General features: G+C 36.2%; 1 protein-coding gene across 13 annotated transcripts in view; it reads left to right on the top strand.

Moving 5' to 3' along the window:
• The window catches only part of ERBIN (erbb2 interacting protein), a 110,679-nt gene that overhangs the window by 18,896 nt on the left and 67,239 nt on the right, over positions 1 to 24,544 (top strand). For all 13 annotated transcript variants that reach the window (XM_032625197.1, XM_032625205.1, XM_032625206.1 and 10 more), the window contains exons 2-4: positions 15,385 to 15,432; positions 21,107 to 21,304; positions 24,157 to 24,274. In XM_032625197.1, the coding sequence (XP_032481088.1) occupies positions 21,116 to 21,304; positions 24,157 to 24,274 (307 nt within the window). In that variant the 5' untranslated portion in view covers positions 15,385 to 15,432; positions 21,107 to 21,115. The remainder of the gene's footprint in view (positions 1 to 15,384; positions 15,433 to 21,106; positions 21,305 to 24,156; positions 24,275 to 24,544) is intronic.

The following is a 24,544-nucleotide window of genomic DNA, read 5'->3' as shown; positions in this document are numbered from 1 at the left end:
AGTAGCCCTACCTTTATTCTGATAAACGAATAAGCTGAGACTCATAGGCATTCTTTTGCCAGGATCTATTGTGCCATTCAGCCTCTATACTTATGCAGTTAGCTTTCTGTGTAACTTTCTAGCACTTTGGGGGTCTATTTGGAGATATTTTCAAATGATAATTCAAGGGCAGCCTTAACAGTTTTTCTTTTATTTTTTTCACCATATGACAGAGTTATTTATTAAGATCCCTGTGTGTTCAGTTTGACTTTTTTTTTTTTTTTAAACTATTTCTTCTTAAAAATAAGATTCGAGGTGACTTTTAATAGGATGTGAATACTAGTTAATAGAAATACAAAATCAGATCCAAGGAAAGGAGTGAGGAAATATATAACGTTAAAGTAATTTAGCTATGATAGAACATCAGATTTAGCTAAGCTTCCTGGGAGCCAAGGTTCTCATTACCCTGAATAAAGAAATACATATCAAGTTCTCCAAAGGATTCAAAGATTTTCCTTGCATTAATTTCTAAATGATTTCTAAAATGTAAATTCCCTTATATAAGAGCTGTTGAGTAATGAATGGACAGTATTGTTGACAATAATTTAACAACACATATTCCATGGCTCTCAGGCTCTTTTTTAATATGTATGTATTTTAATAAAAATAGGATGATATAATATTCAAAAAACTCAGCAAAGATGGATCATACATGAGGGTAGGCTAATGTGTTTCAAAGTATATATATTCATATATATCACACATATATGTATACACACACACACATATATATATATTTTTTGGTACTCTTACTTGATCTAAGGGTAAAATAGACGTGGATGGAGATAGTATTTTTTATACTCCTCTAACCATCACTGTTCTAATTTGGAGTTTATCTAGCTGAGTAGCAGACAGTTTCAGGATTTTGCTTTCTAATGAAAGAATGGCATATCAGAATTCTATTTTGCTTATTGATGCTCTGGAAATCAATTGAGAGAATGGTATGTTTATTGTCAAATTAAGAAAGTGATAAGTATTTATGTCTGACTAGCCAAGCATTCCTTCTCTGCAGGGGTACTTGCTATTATAAAGCTTGTAGTTTCCTCAGGAGGCAGGTTTAGAACTGTTAATAGGCACCTAATGCAAATGCTTTACTGAGACCACTAAAATACCAAAGAATATGGTACAGACGATTCTGGCTTAACAGATTTTCAGGATTTCCAAGTGTATAACCAATCACATGTCTGCTATAAAAAAAATACTCATAGTCCCAGGAAATGTCAAATTTTGGGCAGCATGGTGTCCCCAGTTTGCTTGATTGAGTTAGCTTAAAAAAAATTTTTTTTCAGATAGTTAAAAGAGGTGACTTTGAGGTATTATTTAAAACTAAGTGGTTGCATGTTGAAATATGAGTACCACTGACAGAGATTGTAAGTCTTCCAGTTCATGTGCATCCATTCTTTTTTTCATAATAAGTAAAATATCAGGACTAGTTCTTTTTTTAAAATAGACTTTTTTTTTTTTTTCCAGAGCAGTTTTAGGTTCACAGCCAAATTGAACCTAAGGTACAGAGATTTCCTATATACAACCTTGTTCCCACATATGCATAGCCTCTCCTATTATTATCATCCCCGACTAGAGTGGTACGTTTGTTGCAGTTAGTGAACCTACATTGACACATAACTATCACCCACAGTCCATAGTTTACATTTAGGTTCACTCTTGGTGTTGCACATTCTATGGATTTGGACAAATGTATAATGGCATGTATTCATCATTATAGTATCTTACAGAGTAGATTCACTGCCCTAAAAATCCTCCGTGTTCTGCCTGTTCATCCTCCTTCCACGCCCAACCCCTGGAAACCTCTGATCTATTCACTGTCTCCATAGTTTTCCCTTTTCTGGAATATCATGTGGTTGGAATCACATATGTGTGTATGTTTTTTTCAGGCTTCTTCTTCCTTGCAGTATGCATCTAAGGTTCCTCCATGGCTTGATAGCACATTTCTTCTTAATCTCTGAATATGTACCACAGTTTATTTATCCATTCACCTACTGAAGGACATCTTGATTGCTTTCAAGTAGTGGCAGTTATGAATAAAGCTGCTATAAGCATACACCTGCAGGGTTTTTTTGTGGTCATAAGTTTCCAGTTCCTTTGGATAAATACCAAAGAGCATGATTGCTGGATTGTATGGTAAGAGTATGTTAAGTTTTGTAAGAAACTGCCGAGCTGTCTTCCAAAACGGCTGTACCATTTTGCATTTCCACCAGCATAGAGTGAGAGTTTCACATCCTCACCAGCCTTTGGTGTTGTCAGTGTTCCAGATTTTGGCCATTCTAATAGGTTTACAGTGATACCTTGTTGTTTTAATTTGCATTTCCCTGATGACTTACGATGTGGAGCATCTTTTCATGTGCTTATTTGCCATCTGTATATCTTCTTTGGTGATGTGAGAGTGTTAGGATCTTTGCAATTTTTTAATTGGATTGTTTGTTTTCTTGTTGGGTTTTCAGAGTTCTTTGTGTATTTTGGATAACAGTCCTTTATCAGATGTATCTTTTGCAAACACAGTGCTCCCACATATGGGGGAGGGGGCGGGATTGGTTCGAGGACCCTCCCTTGTCCCAGGATACCAAAACCTGATGATGCTCAAGTCCCTTATGTAAAATGGCATAGTATTTGCATGTAACCAAGGCATATCTTGCCTATATATTTTTTATTTTTTAAAATTTATTTATTTAAAATTTTTGGCTGCATTGGGTCTTCATTGCTGTGCGTAGGCTTCTCTCTAGTTGCAGCGAGCAGGGGCTACTCTTCGTTGCGGTGCACGGGCTTCTCACTGCGGTGACTTGTCTTGTTGCAGAGCATGGGCACTAGGCATGCGGTCTTCAGTAGTTGTGGCATGCAGGCTCTAGAGCGCAGGCCCAGTAGTTGGTGGCGCATGGGCTTAGTTGCTCCATGGCATGTAGAATCTTCCCAGACTAGGGCTCGAACCCGTGTCCCCTGCATTGGCAGGTGGATTCTCAACCACTGCACCACCAGAGAAGCCTTCCCCATGTACTTTAAATCACCTTGGGTTACTTATAATACCTAATACAATGTAAATGCTTTGTAAATAGTTGTAAGTACGATGAAAATACTATGTAAATTGTTTCCAGCTTGTGGCAAATTCAAGTTTTGCTTTTTGAAACTTTCTGGGATTTTTTTCAAATATTTTTGATCCAAGGTTGGTTGAATCTGAGGATGCAGAACCTGCAAATATGGAGGGCCGGTTATATTTTCTGCCAATCTGTTGCCTGTCATTCTCTTTACATTGCAGAACAGGTTTATAGTTTTAACAAAGTCTAGCTTATTATCAATTATTTCTTTCATGGATTGTGCCTTGGGTGTTGTATCTAAAAAATCATCACCATACCCAAGGTCATCTAGGTTTTCTTCTCTGTTGTCTTCTAGGAGTTTTATAGTTTCATGTTTTACATTTAGGCCTGTGATCAATTTTGAGTTAATTTTTGTGACAGGTGTAAGTTCAGTGTCTAGGTTCATTCCTTTGAGTGTGATTGGTTGTTCTGGCACCATCTGTTGAAAAGACTGTGTTTAGTGCCGTTGTATTGCCTTAAGGGCTATATTTTTTAAAATTGCATTGACTGTAGTATTTTTTGGATTTGCGGTCACCTTTTCTCAGAGAAAGGAAGGGTCATTGTGAACTGGGAAGTTATTCTAATGGTGTCTATGTCATTTTTCCCTGTCATCCATTTTGGGATAGATAGAATATCTCTGTTGAAATTTTAGAATTGTTTCCACCCATACGCCATGGGGTTTTATTGCGAGAGACTCCCAAACTCATACATATGCCTATAAATGTTTTCTCAACAGGAATATTGAAAGTGTAATTATTATCATGTTGGTTCTTGATGTTTTTGGACCTAAGGTGTCCTTTCATTCATTGAGAATCATTGATGATATGGAACACTATTATACTTGGAGCTTTAAGACTTGCCTCTTGTTTGTCCTGTGATCTTTGTTTATATTTAAATGTGTATATAATAGCTAATTTACAGGGATGTCAGAGTTCAGTATGTGAATGAATTTGGCACAAAGCACCTGGCAGTTCTTAGCTGTTTTCACATTTTCCCACTTCCTTTTCTACAGAGAATTTTAAAGAAATTTGTTACTTAAAAAAAGTACTTTCAAAAGTAATGTTTGACAAATTAAGGCTAATTCCATACATTGTCTATTAGATAAGCACAAGAGGATTTAGGTATAGGTGGGACATTTAGAAGTAGAAGCAGCTTAAAATTTGGGTTTGCTTCTCTTCTCTACATATATGATGCTATTTTACTTAAAAAATAAATGTCTTCAGCCCTAAGGGATTTTTAGAATGAGTTAATAAAATTATAAATATACCTAAAATATTAATCTGAATCCTACTAAAAGTGAAACTTTTTATACATAAGACTTTGATCAAGTGGTGGTAATTTTAAGCTTTTACTTATAAGTGTTAATTAAGCTCTTAAAATCCTTCTGTAACAAGGTGTTAAGATTGATCTGGTTTCCTTTGGAAGGTTTGTGGTGTTTATAATCATAATTAGGCTAAGTTAACCTCAAAACAAACACAGTAGCTGTACAGAAAAATGATTTCAAACCTGCCTCGTGTGTGTGTGTGTGTGTGTGTGTGTGTGTGTGTGTGTGTGTGTGCGCGTGCTTACATTTGCTGGTTTCTATCTTTTTCTGCTCTTTGCTCATGTTCCTTCTCTATAGCTCCTTTTCTCTTGAATTTAGGAAATACTGTAAGGAAATTTACCTTAAGAAATTAGGGCCTTATCTTCACCAGGTGGATTTGCATTTTAATAGAGGTTGTTTGGAGAGTGTCCAAAATAAATAATGGTGGAATTTCAAGCACTAGGGCCCTTGTGTCCAGGATTTGCAAATCAGGTCATGCTCTTCAACAGGTTTGGCTCAGTTTCTAGGGCACTGTACATGCTGCATAAAAACATTTTATTTATAGACAGCTTCATTTAAAATGCTACTTAAAGAACAAAGAAGTAATTAGCATATTGAAGTGTTAGGTGGAAAGGAGGAGTCTGTGGTAAGGTAAAGGGCCTCACCTGAGCAAAGGATTTGGCTCAGTAAAGTTGTAAAACTTTAGTTGGGATTAGATTATGGGGTTGGGTATAAGTAACTTATTTTAAGGTTTTAAAGGGAGAAGGAAGGTGGTAAAATAAATTGAAATGAAAAGTCAGGTGCTAACTGAATGGGATTAGGAAATCAGTTTGGAATCTTTTGTATTAATACATCATAGTGGCATTAACCAATGTCCTGATATTTTTTCTTTTTTTTAAGCTATTTTTCCATCGAGCTCTAATTCACATACAATAAAGTTCACCTGTTTAAAGTGTACAATCCAGTAATTTTTAGTACATTTACAGGGCCCTGCAACCATCATCATCATCTGAGTCCAAAAAATCTCATCATTTCCCCAGACTCCATACCCATGAGCAGTCACTCCTATTTCCCACTGCCCCATGACCCTGAACCACTGATCTGCTTTCTGTTTCTATAAATTTGCCTGTTTGAGACATTTCATAAAAATGGAATTGTACAGTATATGGCCTTTCGTGTCTGGCTTCTTTACCATAGCATAAAGTTTCCAAGGTTCATCCATGTTGTATCCTTTATCAGTAGTTCATCTCTTTATATAGCTGAATAATATGCATTTCATTGTATGGATATAAAACATTTTGTTTCTCCATTCATTAGTTGATAGATACTAGATTGTTTCTACTTTTTGGCCACTATGGATAATGCTGCTATGAACATTAGTTACAAGTTTTTCTGAAAGCAGGTGTTTTCAGTCCTCTTGGTTTTATACCTAGGAGTGGAATTGATGGGTCATATGGTAACTATGTTTAACTTCTTGGAGGAACTGCCAAATTGTTTTTCAAAAGTGACTACAACAATTTACATTTACATCAGCAATGTATGAGGGTTTCAATTTCTCCACATCTGTCTTGACACCTACCTTTTTTATTGTAGCCATCCCTAGTTGGTGTAAAGTTTTATCTCTTTGTGGTTTTGATTTATATTTCCCTAATGACTAATGATGTTGATCATCTTTTTATGTGCTTATTGGCCATTGGTATTTCTTTGGAGAAATGCCTCTTCAAATCCTTTGCCCATTGTTAAGTTTTGTTATTTGTCTTTTTAGTGAAAGTAAGCCCCAGTGATTTCTCTGCTGTGGGAGGCCATCTATACCAGAAAGCAAGCATGGGCTGGTGGTTTGGGAAAGTTAATGTCCATAGAAGCAGTCCTTAACTAGTGGGAGACAGGAGCAGATGGATAACAGCTTGCCTCTCATCCTATAGGCAGACAGTTATGAGACCTCCTGTGCGCCTGTCTCAGGGAGTTTAAGTGGAATGAACCCCAGTTGTCTTTAGGGATGACTTTGATAATATACCATTTCTTATATTGGCTTTTCCTCCGTATCTCATTCTCTCACTGCTCCCTCAGGTCATTTCTTAGACTATCTGCATTCAAGTCTTTACCTCAGCCTTTGTTTTTGAGAGAACCCAAACTAAGACAGGTGTCGGTAGAGTACTTAGTATTGAAAGAGTTGATAATATTTCAAGATTTGAAACTGGATGATCACCAAAGGTATGAGTATAGATAGAGAAGAGGGCCAACATCTGTATTCTCAGTCACTGTAATGTGTTAAGAGGTTGACATAAAGTGGAGCAATTAGCAAAGGAGACTGAGGTCTGGCCAGTGGTGTAGGAACAAAATCAGGAGGATGTGGTGTCTTGGAAGCTAAGTGAAGAAAATGGGTAAAGTAGTGGGGAGTAATGCTACTACTAAGTCAAGTGAGAGATGAACTTAGAATTGTCTGTTGGATTGGGCAATAGGTAGGCCATTAATAATCTATGAAGAACAGTTTCCATTGAAGTGATTGGGACAAAAGTGTGATTGGAGTGGGTTTGAGAACTGTTATGAAATAATTGAAGTCAGTGCATAGACAACTTGTTTGGAATTTTGCTGTAAAAGGGAGCAGAGAAATGGGTTAGTAACTGGAGAGATATCCTCAGGAGAGGTCCTTTTTAAGGGAGGAAAAATAACACCTACTCCGTGTCTTGTATTTCTGCATATGATCAAAATCAGTTGTTCCTTAGAATATCTCAGAGAACTAGGGCTCTACTTGGTTTATTTGAGCATCTTGTTCTGTACCCATCAAGGCTTCCCAAATCATGTGTAATGAGTTCATGGAGGAAAAGAAGTTGTTATAAGTCATTAGCAGAAACTAAGAAGATTGGGATTTACTCTGGCATAGAGATGAGTACTAGGAAGTAAAGAGAAATAAGGGAATACACATGAAGAAATTAGTCCTACTGCTGGATTGTGTTATGGGAATAGTTTAGAATCCAGGCAAGACTGTATGAGAAGGTATTTTTAAGTTTGAAATAATGCCAAGATTTAATTTCCTACCATGTTAAGCACAACATCATTGTGAATATATGTGATGCATATTGCCAACAAACGTCTCTTTGCACAGCTTTATTGACCTATTGTTGAAAATAACAGAAATAACTCTGTGTTAGAAAAAGTTGAAATTTACTCACAGACCTTCAGTATTCCTTTTGGGCACAGTTTCACCTTCTCTGAGTTTGGTTATGAGCCATACTGAGCTGCTTTCTTTCCTCATTCTCCCTCTGCTTCCTCCCTCTGATTATAGAATGATCTAATGTTAGGTTTTCAGAGTTAAATAAACCAATTCTAGCTGGGATGTTTGCATTTGTAGTCTTATTTCTAATTGTGGAATGAAAGATTTTTCTGTAAAAATAATTAGGCCCTCTTTTTGTCCCATAAATTGTCATTCCTTCTAAACTGAGATGGAGGAGAATTCTGAAGATTTGTCTTCTACCTTGACCAAGTTTGTTTCACAAAGGGGTGAGTCAGGCTGGATATCTTCCATGGGAGTATCTTTTCTATAAACAGAACTGTTTTATCTACACTGGCAATCTCCTAGTATTTCTTTTTGTTTGTTTGTTTTTTTCCCCAGAAATTTTATTGCACTTTTTCCTAGTATTTCTGCTTCTAGTTAGCATATAGGAGGGCACAAAATTTTTTTGGTCCCCTGGTAAGAATAAGAAAAACCTGTAAAGAATAAAAATCACACTTAAAAAAAAAAATAAAGCTAGCAAAAAATCAGTGGAATCAGGGAAGCCTTAGTGAACTGACTTCCGTAGATACATGAACCTCTCATAGGTGAGTCAAGAGTGTGGCAGTTTCGCAGCCAGATTTCAGTATAGGATGAAGCAGGACTTACCATAAATGGAAAGACTGAAGGGATGAATATAAATCATCCAGTCCTCAAGTGACAGTGTGGGCTTTTGTGAAGGGATGGGAATCTGACAGAGCCCCAAAGGCAAAATTAAATCATTAAACCTGATAATTTTATCCACCTTGAATTTTGCTGTAAAGAGGAGTAGAGACTTAGTTGAAAAATACCTATAGAAATGTATAGTTCTGCAAATTCTAATGTTTCTTAAATTATGGGACACTGCTGCGGTTGAATCTAAAGGTAAACCGAACCAAAAATATCTGGAATTGCAGCCCAGATTCTTCCTATCTCAGATTTTGACAAGATCAAAAAGATATGGCTGTGGTTGAAGATGGGAAGTTGGGGGTTGAATTGATCACAGAAGAATTCACTCTAATTAAAGCTGCAGCCAGTCCCAGCTCAAATTGGTTCTAATAGGAAACTGAATTATCAGTCACTCATCCTAACTGAGAGAAGAGCATAGACTCTCTGGGTAATAAGTGAAACTTAACAATATTACATTCAATTCTCAACTGTTATTTTATAAAAAGCATCTAGAATACTGTGAAAAATTATGAAATATACAAAGAAAAAGGAAAATATGATTGTATAATTAAGAGAAAACAGTTAAGAAAACCAGACTTATTAGATGACCCAGAGTTAGGAGTCAATGAGTTAGGAGACAGTGATTTTAAAACAATTTACAGGATAACATGCAAGGGGTTGAGTATTTCAGGAGAGTATTGGGAACTTTGTACCAACACCAGATGTTTTCTAGAACTGAAAAATGCAGTATCTTTTAAAAAAACTATTCAAATGGGCTCGATAGTAGTAAGAAATAGACTAAGAAATGGTGAATGTGTGAATAAATATGAAAGTCTTTTCTGGTTTTTAAATTTATATAAATGACAGTTGAATAGTGTAAAACAAAAAGAAATTGTGGGATTTATAATATGTAGAAGTAAAATTTATGACAGTAGCATGAAATATGAGCGAGAGTAGACGTAAATAAATTATGCTCTTACATTTGTTACATCATATATAAAATTACATAGTATAATTAGAATAGTATAATATTATTTGATGGTGGACTATGATGAATTAAGAATACATACTGTACATTCCTAGAGCAACCACAAAATATGTATAGCTTAAAGTCCATAAAATGAGATAATATAGGAAAAAATAACTATATTTGAAGGCAGGAAAAAAAGGAACAAAGAACAAATAAATAAATAGTAATGTAATAAACTTAAATCACACCAGTAATTATATTAAATATAAATGGTCTACGCCTACCATCAAAACATAGAAATTGTCAGATTGGATAAAATAGTAAGACCCAACTATATGCTTCATATAAATAGGCAATTTAAAGACAAATTTGGTTAAAAGTAATAGTTGGAAAAATATACATTAACACTTACCAAAAGAAAGTTCCTATGGCTATAGTGATATCAGGCAAACTATACTTCAAGACAAGGATTATTAGCAGAGAGAAAGAACATTTTATATGATAAAAGGATCCATTCCTCAAGAAGGTACAAGAACCCCAAATGTGTATTTATTGATACTTTATAAGAGATTCAAAACACATGAAATAAAAATTGACAGAAATAAAACATATTTACACTTACGGTTAGAGATTGCAGTACTTTTCAGTAATTAGTAGAAAAAGATTGCCATAAATTAGTAAGGGTACAGAAGATTTGAACACCACTCTCAATCAGTTTAACCTGACATTTTTTGAACACTAAACCCAAGAGATGCAGAATGTGACATTTAAATATACATGAAACACTCACCTCAGTAGATCTCATGTGGGGCTGTCAAAACTTCAACATATTGTGAAGACTTGAAATCATAATATTATTTTTTCTGATTACAGTGGAATTAAATTAGAAATCAGTAACAAAATGAGGTTTAGTAGAGCCCTGAATTCTTTTTTTCGGCTGTACCACTCAGCTTGTGGGATCTTAGTTCTTCAACCAGAGATTGAACCCGGGGCCCTCGGCAGTGAGAGCTCCAAGTCCTAACAACTGGACTACCAGGGAATTCCCAGTCCCTGAATGTTTTGAAATTAAGGTGATTCTGAATAACTTGTGGGTAAAATAATAAATCAAATGGGAAATTAGCATTTTAAACAAATTCAGCAAAAAGACAACATACCAAATTTTATGAAGTGCATCTCAGAATTTATAGCTTTAAATCTTGAAGAATAAAGTATTAGAATCAATTACTTAATAAGCTTTACCTTAAGAGTCAGAAAAAGACAAATTCAAAATAAATAAAAGGCCGAAAAAATAGAGAAAAGTGAAATCAGGGAAATGGAAAATGTCCCATAAGTAAATGAACAAATTATGAAGTTTTCTCTTTGAAAAAATCAATACAGTTGGTAAACTTAAGCTTAAAACTACAGCAATTTATATAGCTCTTGAATTTGTGAATCAGCAAGTGGTCTTTTATCCTATAAAGAATTACAGCATCATGTCCTCAGGGCTGCATTCAAGGAAGGTAAAAGCAGAAGTTGTAAATCTTCTTGAGGCATAGGCACTGTTACTTGCCTAACTTCTGCCACATTGAGTTGGTATAAGTCACAGTTCAGCCCAAATTCAAAGAGTGGGGAAACAGACTCTGCATCTCTTGATCTCAGGTGGTATAAAACATTGTGGCCATGTTTCTTTTTTTTTTTTTTTTTTTTTTTTATGCGTTATGCGGGCCTCTCACTGCTGTGGCCTCTCCCGTTGCGGAGGACAGGCTCCGGACGCGCAGGCCCAGCGGCCATGGCTCACGGGCCCAGCCGCTCCGCGGCACGCGGGATCCTCCCAGACCGGGGCACGAACCCGCGTCCCCTGCATCGGCAGGCGGACTCTCAACCACTGCGCCACCAGGGAAGCCCCGTGGCCATGTTTCTTAATTTACGCTGGTTAAATCAGAAACAGTAAAGAGTCTGAGGTTTTACCCTACTTACAATCTAAAATGTTAACTTGCCAGAAAAGGGCACAAGACTTCTAGACCAGAAACAAAGGGTTTATTACTCCCTGAAAATCAGCAACCAGGGCCATATTTTGTGTCAGTTACCTGAGCCGAAATCTTCATAGGGCTTCACAGTGAGGGTCAGATGGTACCTGCACAGATAGTAGTGTGCATTACAGAAGGGGAACCCCAAATTAGAAAACTCTGATCTTTCATAGGACCACTTATGACCTGTCTATCCTCTCCTCAGGAGAGTGAAAGATAGAAACCTTATTTTTACTCTGGAATTTAAACAAATTGTCTCTGGAGAGAGGACATTGAACTGTCTGAGTGTTGCTAAGTGTTATTATTTGGAATGTATCCTTGTATAAACATCTTAAATTGGCTGTAAATGACATTGCTCAGTGGACCCAGACCATGCAGAAATGTGAGATGTTCATGGAGAATTGTTTTCTAATATAGTATATCCTCTTGTACAATAATTTGCAGTCCTCCCAACAAAATTTCGTCATTCTTTTCTACAAAAGTCTTTTCCCACTAGAGTGTCATGTAAGGCTTGAGTCCAGTATCTTATCATCTAACTGAGTTCCAAGTACAGATGAAGCTCTGCTATGCCATTTTGTAATTAGAGAAATGCAAAACACAAATACAGCGAGCTACTTGTCTGCACCGACTACATAGGTTAATGTTAAGAAAGACTGAGAATATCGAGTGTTGGTGAGGAATTGATTGGAACTCTGGGAGTGTTAAAACCACTTTGTAAAATGACTTGTTTGTTTATTCCTTTTTTTAAAAAAAATAAAATTAAACATGCTTATAGACTTTGATCTAGCAGTTTCACTCCCATATTTACCCACAAGAACTGAAGCCTGCATTCTCCTAATACTTGTACACAAATGTCATAGCACTCTTATTTAGGATAGGTTGCCTTGGCCAGGGTGTTGACTGGAAAGTAGCACGTGGGAACTTTCTGGGGTGATGGAAAGATTTTATATCTTGGTTGCTTTTGGTTATATGGATGTATGCATTTGCCAAACTTTACTCTAAAGGTCTTTTTTATTATGTTATTTGTAAAAATATAAAGTGGAAGTTTCTGCAAATGTGGGAACTCCGTATAACTTCAGTATGTATGTCAACTATTTTATTCCACATTAAGATTTTTTTTTTTTGGCATATTTAGGCTAACCATGGTTTGATGTGAAAGTTTGATTAACAGTGCTGACATTGAAGAAGCTCTCAGCTTTCTACTGAATTAGAATTAGGCTAGCAGGGGTCAGACAGCAACATTGACCTTGTAAGTGTGAAATTTAGCTATTTCACCAGCCTCCTTTCCTCATTTCTTGCTGTATATGTTGTAGGCATAGCACATTTTATACATTCAGTTATTTTTGTCCTTCACAATCAAATGCTCCTATACAGTATTTGTTTTTTTCATTACATAGCTTTTTTTACGTTTTTATTTTTGCTCTTTTGCATATAACTATTTTCATTGTTTATTATTCATGTACTTACCGGTAATGGGTTAATAATGTCCATAAAATGCCTTAGAATTAAGCACAGGTTGTACCAAATACAGATTAACAAATACTGTGATAGCCATGATTAAACTAAAATGATCGTACACAACCACTAAATACCATCTAATGGCTGTGGGCATGCCTGAGGAGCCTTTGTTGTGCATTTCAACTTCTGAACTCATTTAAAAAGATGGTTCCAACATAAGATTTCTCTTAAATCTAGCCAAGTATAACTTGTGATCTCTTCAGATCCATAGGGAAGTATAACATAATATATTTTAGAAAACCTTTACAGTGATTTCACTTTTCAGTTGGTACAGTAATCCCCCAAATGAGAGTTTATCAAAAAAGGATGGAAAGGGGAAAAGATGGTGGTTTGAGTATAGATGAAATAATATTGACTATGGATTGATGATTGTTGAAACTGTTAGAAAAAAGTATCACATCAGCATTTTGTGTATGATAAAGAATCTTGAGTTTTATATCTCATCTCCTAAATCAGAATCTCTAGGGAGAAGCTTCGGTACTCTAGTAGTAGTTTTAAAAATACCCTAAGTGAATTTCGTTTAGCTAGTTGTACCATGGCACCCGAGGTTTCTTTTGTTTTGTTCTCCTCCTTATGAGCAGCTTTTTTTTTGAAACTGGTGGGAAACTTTGTTAGGATGGTCTATGAATAGTTTTCCAAATCTCTTTATAAAAATATATCTCTTTCTCTTGCTAGATTATTCGCATCTGCGTACAAATCCACTGCTGTGACTCTTGATTCACATTCTGCTCTCTCTACTGCTCTATTTTTCCAGTGTCTTTTTTAGCGAAACTACCTGAGTTGCCTGTATTTGCTATGTCAAATTATCCTCTTCCTATTTCTTGAATCCCCTCCAAACAGTGTTTTGTCTCTACCACTGCCCAGTAAGATAATCAGTGACCTTTACATTATTACACAGTGACAATTAAAGTTCTTACTAACATAGTTGATAACTTCCTCCTTGAAACATTTTTTTCCATTTAGCTTTTAGGATATCACACTTTGGGTGGGTGGTTGGGGGGTAGTTTCTCTTGTCTCACTGACTGCTTCTCTTTAGTGTTCTATTTCTGGTTCTATTTCTTCTTTATGACCTATTTTTATATCTCAGGGCCCAGTCATTGAATCTGTTTTCTTCCCTCCCTTCCTTCCTTCCCTTCTTCTTTTCTTTCTTTTTTGAACCTGTACTCTTCTGTCCACATTCATGCCCTTGATTCTTTCATCTAATTTCATTACTTTAAATATCATCTCTAAACAGATAACTTACAAATTTATATCCTCAGTTTGGATTTCTCACCATATCTCTGAATACCCATATCTAACTGCCTATGTAGGATCGCAGTAGGAAAGCTTTCAGGTATTTCAAGCTAAAGTCTTTAAACACAAACTTCCTTCTCTCTTCTCTCTAACCTGCTCCTTCTGTAGCCTTATTCCATCTCAGTTCATTGGCAGTGCCATTTTACCAGACAACTATGTATGTGGGAGTACCTTGAGTGACAGATTAAGTGGCCATCTTTGCTTGATATATGCAAAGGTATTTTTTGTGGCATGTACTATGGGTGGAATTTGTGGAGAAGGTTAAACAACTCAGCAGTCCTAAACAATTTAACATAGAGACATATAGCCCAATATATTTAAAGTGACCCTGTAAATTCTGAAACACACTTATTAATATCTTTAAAAAAAGATTATTTATGATGTATATACATTAATGCTGTTATTTTGGGTTTTGGGCTGTCTTATTTTGGAATGTGTTGGTTACAGGTACAGAAAACATAGCAATGGTTTAAGCAAATAGGGGTTTAGTTTTCTTATAAACCAAGAAATCCAGATATTTCTGTAGTTCAGCTACTCAACTGTGCTATTAGAGACCCCCAGCTTGTTTTGTCTTTCTACTCTGTCAGCCTTTTTGGTAGGTTTTTAATCCTCATGCTTGTTGACTCATGGTCATAGGATAGAAGTAGACATGTTCACATCTGTCCCTGGATAAGGAAAGCAAATGTTTTTCCAGGGCCAACCCCCATCCCACCCCCAAAGTAGACTTCTAAGTATATGTCGTTGATCTTAACTGTGTCATCCATTACCTGTTCACCCTTCTAGGAAAGCTCAAAAGTGGGTTTTTAGCTGGGTCTATTACCACCCTGAATAAGGAAAATTCTGGAAAGGGGGAAAAGACTGATAAGCAATTAACAGTGTCTGCTGCATAGAAGCATCAAAAATTACTAAATTTAAATTGGTGATTAGAGTTTATTTGCTTGGGAAAACTTTATTATTTTTCAGTAAGGGCAAATAAATGGGGTTTTAACGGTAGATAGAGAGGTATTTATTATTTGATATAGATGAGGGCTCTCAACAGTTTACAAATGTATTATGAACAGTAAATCCAGTGACTGGTTGAGAAGGTAGCCATGTATTTAGAAGTTAGCAAATTTGTATGTGTCAGTTTATGGGGCTGAATTATTGAGAATTTTAATTTACATTTTGAGGTAAATAAGAAATTAGAAGAGATATTCCTTAAAGTCATAAAGATCTATTTTTATTGTTAATTTTGTTTCTTTGTATGGTTTCCATAGAATGTTGGCTCAATTAAGAAACATCAGGGAGATAAATTCAACCCAGTGGTAAGTAGTTTTAATTTCTTTTGTTAGAAAATGTTTGGGTTATTATGCCTTTTTTTTTGGTTGGCTTCTCTTCCTCCATTTGATTAGAATGTTTTTGTGTCTGCCGTTTTAAGTCTGATTTCTAAGTGCCTCTTATATCACAACACTAAAATTCTAATTAGCGGTCCCATGTTGATCACTTCCTGTTCCTATCAGGCCAGTCTTTCTCCCTTTGGTTTATTACTTCTTTGTAGTATTGTGTAAGGGAGGATCTCTTTGGGTCTTGTTATTCATTCCCTTTCATATGGTACTTTCCTCTTGTGACCTCAATAATTAAGGTCCCCCTCCTTTCTTATCAATCAGAAGTTTTTAGTCTAAATTGGGATCCATTTTTGTATTGGTTCAGGCCCACTGAATTTATTCTGAGGTCTAAGTTGCTCTTTCCACTGTCTCTGTCCACAGGAAGTTTTGTTTTCTTTTGTTTTTTGGGGGGGAAGTTTTCTTTTGTTTTTGTTTTTTTGAGGAAGTTTTCACTTGAGATGTAAACTCTTTGCAGTTTCCTAGAGCTGTGTGTCTAATCTTTTTCTGAATTCATGGTCTCTTCTGAGAAGTTCTGCAGTATGATTACCACTACAGAAAAGTCTTGGAAGTCTTTTTACCTTTATTAACAATTCTGCCTTGTAAATTGCCTCCTACCTCAAGTGCCCTGCACAGATGATTTAAATAAATATAGTAAAATAAATACACTTTTTTTTTTTTTTTGGCCACACTGTGCCGCATGCAAGATCTTAGTTCCCTGACCAGGGATTGAACCCGTGCCCCCTGCATTGGGAGTGCAGAGTCTTAACCACTGAACCACCAGGGAAGTCCCTACACTCTTAAACCATGTACATTTGGTAATAACATTTCGTGTCCCTTATTCTCAGCTGGGAGTTATACTTCCAAATCTATTATGATTTCTGGAAAATGGATTTTTTAGGCCATATCTTGCAAGTTATTGCATACTATCATATAAATATAAGCATACAGTAGTTATAATATGAACCAGAATAATAGTTTGAAATATTGTATTAGTGCTGCCTCCTAGAACTTTCTGCAGTGATAGAAATGTTCTGTATCTTCTGTTATTTAGTATGGTATCCATTAGCCACCTGTGGCTATTGAGCATTTAAAATATGGTCAGTGTGACTGAAACCAGATTTAAAATTTTGTCTGATTTAACTTGAATTTTCAGGTTAGTGGCTACCAGATTGGACAGAGCAGATAGAGTTTTATTCCCGTTTTTCTTAAGTGTCCCCCTAACTCATTATCAGTTGAAGTCTTAGAATCTCTTGAAAAAGAAAGTGTATATTCATTTTTAGAATATTTTTTTATTATCTCATTAAACACAAGTATAAGCTAAATTCCCCTTTAGGGATTAAATTCTTATTAGATCAATAAGACTGCTTATTCTTATCAGTAAAATACACCTTCATATAAACAGAGATTAAGCAAATTCAGTACACTTTATTGACAAAGTAATTTTTTGTTTTTCTTGAGGTAATAATTGACATATAACATTGTATTAGTTTCAAGTAATACAACGTAGCGATTCAGTATTTGTATATGTTGCAAAATGATCCTCACAATATGTCTAGTTAACATCCATCACCATACATAGTAACAATTTTTTTTCTTGTGATGAGAGCTTTGGATCTACTGTCTTAGCAACTTTCAAATATACAGTACAATATTATTAACTATAGTCACCTTGCTGTACATTACATCCCCATGAGACAAAAATTTTAGATAGAATCATTTGATGTTTGACATCATAGTGTAAAGGAGGAAAAATTTTTCCTTCACCCTCTTAGGGTTCCTGGCTGGGTGTGAAAATTAAACTGACAAAGACAGATTAAAAGGAGAAAAATATATACATTTATTTAATGTAAGTTTTAAGTGACACAGGGAACCTTTGTAAGGAAAGGAAGACCCAAAGAAACAGTTAAACCTGAGTATTTTTATGCCGTGTTTGATGAAGTGGACAGTTGTGTAGAAATACTTTAGATCAAAGAGTATGAAGTAAGTGTAGTAAACTGGGGGAGATTTAACAAGTCCTGTTCATTAGAATTCTTCTTCCTTTGTCTTCAGAGATACCTCCTGGTATAGGGAGGGCACCTTTCACAGGAGGATTTTATTACCTGTTTCAGGGGAGAATGGTGTGGAAGGTCAGAGTGACCTTCCTGCTTCTGCTATTTTATCAAACTCCTTTAGCTTAAAATATTCAGTATGCCATATATTGGGGTGCCATATTTTGGGGTGCCATATTTTGGGGTGGTTTGTCCTGAACCCCATCGGTAGCTTGTTTTTGTAAACCCTAAAGGAAAAGTATGTAGTAAAGACCTATTGATATTTGAATTATTTCATGAATCTGAGTTCAAGTATATCATTATATATTGAGAAGCAGTATAGTGCACTACAAGCACAGAATCAGTTTCTTTTTGGAAAAATAGGGATAATAATAATACATGCCTTAGAAAGATACACGAGGATGAAATGAGAATAAGCATATAGGGTTTTTTTTTTTTTTTGTGGTACGCGGGCCTCTCACTGTTGTGGCCTCTCCTGTTGTGGAGCACAGGGTCCAGACGCGCAGGCTCAGCGGCCGTGGCTCACGGGCCCAGCCACTCCGCAGCATGTGGGATCTTCCTGGACCGGGGCACGAACCCGTGTCCCCTGCATCGGCAGGCAGACTCTCAACCACTGCACCACCAGGGAAGCCCATAGTTTTTTTTAATATTTTATTTTATTTTATGTTTTGTTGCGGCACAAGGGCTCTCTAGTTGTGGCATGTGGGTTCAGTAGTTGCAGCACGCAGGCTTATTTACCCCACGGCATGTGGGATCTTAAGTTTCCCAACCAGGGATCAATCCATGTCCCCTGCATTGGAAGGCAGATTCTTAACCACTGGACCACCAGGAAAGTCCTGAAACATACAGTTTATATAAAGAATTTAGCACAGTGCCTGGCATACATGGTAAGAATAGTCAGTTGTTTTTTTTTAATTGCAAGGGAAATACTTATCCTATTGTCAAACTCTTTAAGAATATGATATAATTAGAAGAGTTAGAAGCAGTGCCTTGCAGAGCCACATTGGAGCCTGAGGCAAAAGAAAAAAAATTGGTCATACTGATTCTGTCTTTATTTTTAAATTTACCATTTTGGTCATTAATGGATTATTTTTCAGTGATTTGGATTTTTTAAAAAGATATTGCATTAAAATATTTAATTTGATTACTGAGTTTGTGTGTGTGTGTGTGTGTGTGCCTGAGGCATTTGCTGCACTGGCTTCAACCTAGCCTTGGCTCTGGGTAGAAGTAATCTAATACTCTCAGAGAGTCTTCTGCTTAGGGCAAGAATTTATTATTCTTTTACAAAGAATTGACAACATTAATTAGCAATCATTTATTGATGTAGGCTTTTCTTTGGTAGTATAATGTTAGCCTCCTAGTTGGAATTAATCTCTGTATGAACGTTGTGTTCTTAATAAAATTAGCCTTGAGAATTTTCTAATTCAGAATTGAGCCTTTCCCCCCAATTAGATCGAAATAATGAAGTCTACACTTTACTGGAGCAAATTTCTTCTCTATTGTGTAAACTTATACACATATAAGACCTATAAACTTTAGAAAAATTAAAAGAACAATATTAATTGAAACAAAATATACTTGGCTTAGATTGGAATTTTGATGTGGGAGAGTTACAGGAAAGTTAATGGCTGGTTAGAAGACCTGAAAATATCTTTGCACTCCCACTTTCTACTCAGAACTACATAGAGTCAAGTTCTTAATTGAGAAACAGCTTTTAGTCAGAAATTAAAGAAATATCTTTGTTGTATTAGGGTTTTTCTTGTTGAGGATGAGCAGACTAATAAAGCATGTTTCTTTTTAAAAAAATTGTTTTTAAATTAGCTTATAATTGCTTTACAGTGTTGTGTTATTTTCTGCTGTACAACGAAGTGAATTAGCTATATGTATATGTATATCCCCTCCCTCTTGGACCTCCCTCCCACCACCCTCCCATCCCACCCATCTAAGGACATCACAGAACACTGAGCTGAGCTTCCTGTGCTTTATAGCGTGTTCCCACTAGCTGTCTGTTTTACGCATGGTAGTGTATATATGTCAATCCTAATCTCCCAATTCATCCCACCCTCCCCTTCCCACCCCCATGTCCACATGTCCATTCTCTACGTCTTTGTCTCATTCCTGCCCTGTTAATAGGTTCATCTGTACCATTTTCTAGATTCCACATATATGTGTTAATGTACGATATTTGTTTTTCTCTTTCTGGCTTACTGCACTCTGTAAGACAGAATCTAGGTCCATCCACATCTCTACAAATGACCTAATTTCATTCCTTTTTATGGCTGAGTAATATTACATTGTATACATGTACCACATCTTCTTTATCCGTTCATCTGTCATTGGACATTTAGGTTGTTTCCATGTCCTGGCTATTGTAAATAGTGCTGCAGTGAACATTGGGGTGCATGTGTCCTTTTGAATTATGGCTTTCTCAGGGTATATGCCAAGTAGTGGCATTGCTGGCTCATATGGTAGTTCTATTTTTAGTTTTTTAAGGAACCTCTATAGTGTTCTCCACAGTGGGGTTCCCTTTTCTCCACACCCTCTCCAGCATTTGTTGTTTGTAGATTTTCTGATGATGGCCATTCTGACCAGTGTGAGGTGATAACCTCATTGTAGTTTTTTTTTTTTACTTAGTTAATTAATTTTTGGCTGCATTGGGTCTTTGTTGCTGCACACAGGCTTTTTCTAGTTGTGGCAAGCGGGGGCTACTCTTCGTTGTGGTGCCCAGGCTTCTCATTGTGGTGGCTTCTCTTGTTACGGAGTACAGACTCTAGGCCCGTGGGCTTCAGTAGTTGTGGCATGCGGGCTTCAGTAGTTGTGCCTCGCAGGCTATAGAGCGCAGGCTCAGTAGTTATGGTGCACGGGCTTAGTTGCTCCACGGCATGTGGGATCTTCCTGCACCAGGGCTCGAACCCGTGTCCCCTGCATTGGCAGGCATATTCTTAACCACTGTGCCACCAGGGAAGTCCCACCTCATTGTAGTTTTGATTTGCATTTCTCTAATAATTAGTGATGTTGAGCATCCTTCACGTGCCCCTAGGCCATCTGTATGTCCTCCTTGGAGAGATGTTTATTTAGGTCTTCTGCCCATTTTTTGATTAGTTTGTTTTTTTGATATTGAGCTCCATGAGCTGTTTTGTATATTTTGGAGATTAATCCTTTGTCTTTTGCTTCGTTTGCAAATATTTTCTCCCATTCTGAGGGTTGTCTTTTCGATATGGTTTCCTTTGTTCTGCAAAAGCTTTTAAGTTTCATTAGGTCCCATTTGTTTATTTTTGTTTTTACTTTCATTACTCTGGGAGGTGGGTCTATATGCTTATAGAAGCATATAATTGGTTACTTAATGGATCATTTTGTGAAGTACAGAAGTGCTTGAGTTTAATTTGAACTTCACTATATATAAAATTTGATAATAAAGCAATGTTAAATGCATTCTATTTAATGTGTTGGGGAGGAGATATTTATCTGTGATATGTAAACTGTGAGAATTGAATTGGAATAATTTGTTTTGAAAAATTGTTATAATACATGTTTTTACTAAATTTAGTTTTGTTTGTATATTGCAGTGTCTAAAAATGACTACAAAACGAAGTTTGTTTGTGCGGTTGGTACCATGTCGTTGTCTACGAGGAGAAGAGGAGACCGTCACTACTCTTGATTATTCTCATTGCAGTTTGGAACAGGTTCCCAAAGAGATTTTTACTTTTGAAAAAACTCTGGAGGAGCTCTACTTAGATGCTAATCAGATTGAAGAGCTTCCAAAGGTATGTTAATCCAGTCTTTCAAGAATTGCCTTTGCTTATTTTTATGCCTAGAAATATGATATTCCCAATGTTGCCATAATGCTGCATATATATATGTATGTGTGTGTGTGTGTGTGTGTGTGTGTGCATTGTTTCCCCTTTTTTTGGTTTAATTTCACCTTAGGGTGTGCAACATGACTCAAATTTTTTTAGATAGAATTTTTAACCTTTGTCTCTTCAAGTTAATTGCTTAAATACTTGTGCAAATAATTTAAAATTTTGTATTTAATTCCAGTACCTTAGGCACTAAGGTGGACAATAAGACTGCACAATTTCTGCAGCCAATAGATTTAACTAGACAAAGAATTGAAATTAATGTTTTTCTAGTTTTCCTGAGACATTGATCTACATTATAGTTATTGAGGATAAATTGTCTTTTCAGTTATCACATCAGAATTTTGCTTTTTAACAGCTTTGTAGAGGTAGTATTCTGTTTTCCCCATTTCAGTTTATTTGGAAAAGTTTTGGAGGACTTAACATTTCTGAAATGTAGGAGCAGCTAGCAGGAGAAAATAGGTTTGTTGCCATGAAACATCATCTCACATTAACAACTTCTTTGCTAAAACTTTTTAGTGGCGGCTACTTTTTTTTCCTTAAATTCTAACCTGTCTTCATCCTCTACTCAGTATCTTTTTTTTTTTTTTTTGCGGTACGCGGGCCTCTCACTGTTGTGGCCTCTCCCGTTGCGGAGCGCAGGCCCAGTGGCCATGGCTCATGGGCCCAGCCGGTCCGCAGCATGTGGGATCTTCCCGGACCGGGGCACGAAACCGCGTCCCCTGCGTTGGCAGGCGGACCCTCAACCACTGTGCCACCAGGGAAGCCCCTCAGTTTCTTATTGTTGTGTGGAAAGCTACCATAGTTTTGTCAGAGAGCTTTACCACCCACACAGCAGTGGTTTTCAAGCTGTGGGTGAAGACTCATTAGTGGCTCATAAAAATCAATTTAATATATGGGGCATTTCCAAATAATGAACTATTATTTGGACTGGCAGATTTAGAAAATAAAAAATACAGGATACCCAATTAAATTACACTTTTCAGATAAACAGTGAATAATTTTTTAGTATAAGTGTATCTCATGCAGTATATAGGACATACTTTCACTAAAAAATTATTGTTTATCTGAAATCCAAGTTTAATCAGGCATCTTGTATTTTATCTGGCAACCTTAACTGTCATAGAGTAGAAAATAAAGAGGGTTGCATGTATCTATTGTAACTTAAAGTATTTGTTTTAGATTTGTGTGTGTGTATATATACATACTGGATGGCAGCAGTTTTTTTTTGTTTTTTGGGGTTTTTTTTTGCGGTATGCGGGCCTCTCACTGTTGTGGCCTCTCCCGTTGCGGAGCACAGGCCCCGGACACGCAGGCTTAGCGGCCATGGCTCACGGGCCCAGCCGCTCCACGGCATGTGGGATCTTCCCGGACCGGGGCACGAACCCGTGTCCCCTGCATCGGCAGGCAGACTCTCAACCACTGAGTCACCAGGGAAGCCCGGCAGCAGTGTTTTGAAAAAGGTTTTCTTTGGGTGGCCAGTAGTAAAATCATTTTGAAAGTAGTGCTATCCAAGATTGTCTTATAAAGAAATCTGTGTATAGATGTGGATAAAATATTAAAGGTTGTGGGTTGCATGTTCATGAATTTCTCCCCTAAGTTGTAATAGGGTGCTTTGTAATTGACTGTTCCCTTGTATATTGTTTTTCAGCAAGTAATTTATCTTCCTTAGCTAGTTCTCCTAGAGAAAATGGAAGACTAAAATTAGTCCCTTTTTCTAATCACCACCAGCAAGGTCTCAGTCTGGGGACTGTGTTGAAAAGAGAGGCTTGCTATGATAGTGAAAATAACTGAATCACTTATCATGCCTAGCAATTTTCCATTTTTGGAAGAATGCTCTTCTTAAATAGGACTTATTCAGTGCCATCCTGTGCATAGTTTTGTTTTTTTCTAAAGACTCTTCTTTTTTGGAATAATTCTAGATTCACAGCAAAATTAAGAGGAAGGTACAGAGATTTCCCAAATACATAGCCTGTCCCCACACATGGATGGCCTCCACCCTTATCAGCATCGCCCACCAGAGTGGTTAAACCACCAGAGTAGTTACAACCGATGAACCTATGTTGAAAAATCATAATCACCCAAAGTTCATAGTTTACATTATGATTTGCTCTTGGTGTGCATTCTGTGGGTTTGGACAAATATATAACGACACGTATTCATCATTATGCTGTCAAACAGAGTATTTTTAGTGCCCTAAAAATCCTCTATGCTCTGTACAGTTTTTTGGTATGGGGCTTAGAAGTAGCCCATTTACTTACTGCTTTTGGTTAAATATATTTTGATCACATTTCATTATTGTGATTTTAGCATAACAGTATATTTGCTCCCTTATTTATTTGTGCTCCCAAATCAGAATTCTATATTTTAAGTCATTTAAAATCAGCTGTACATATTTGAATTTAATTTATATAAACTTTCATTTTGGAATAAGGATGCTTGGAATACAAGATCCAAAGTTTACCATATTTAACAGCCACTTATTTTTTATGACCTTAGCAGAAAATACACCATATACTTATTTTCACTAAGTGCATTTCACCCAGGGCAGAAGTGTGAGGATATAAATCATTCTGAGTAGTCCAATTGTGTTCAGATCCATAATAGCATAAAATAATAAGAGATCTTCCCTGGTATTTGTGTAGGTATAACTCATTCAGTTTTAATGATATTAATAATATTTGTGTAAAGGTTAATAATTGAAATATTTAAGGAAACTTAAGGAATAATCAAAATACTTCTCTACCTTGTTTCAACAGCAACTTTTTAACTGTCAGTCTCTACACAAACTGAGTTTGCCAGATAATGATTTAACAACATTACCAGCATCTATTGCAAATCTCATTAATCTCAGGGAACTGGATGTCAGCAAGAATGGTAAGATTTTTTTCCCCCTAACTTTTTGTACTTGGGAACATGTTATATTATTAAAATTTCTATTGTGTTTTAGCAAATAAAAAGAATTAAAAAGTCAGATTGTAATGTACTACCATAATTAACTTTCATATATATATAAATGATCTATGATAATTTAAAGGCAGAGAGTAAGTATAAACAATTTTAAATGACTGTTTAATTAAAATGCTGTGGGTAAATGCATGTACATATTTATATACCCTTATATCTATTTTTTTATATATATTTACA

This window comes from Phocoena sinus, chromosome 3 (genome assembly GCF_008692025.1).
Source record: "Phocoena sinus isolate mPhoSin1 chromosome 3, mPhoSin1.pri, whole genome shotgun sequence".
Lineage (NCBI taxonomy): Eukaryota > Metazoa > Chordata > Mammalia > Artiodactyla > Phocoenidae > Phocoena > Phocoena sinus.
This window is presented reverse-complemented; position numbering and strand designations above follow the sequence as displayed.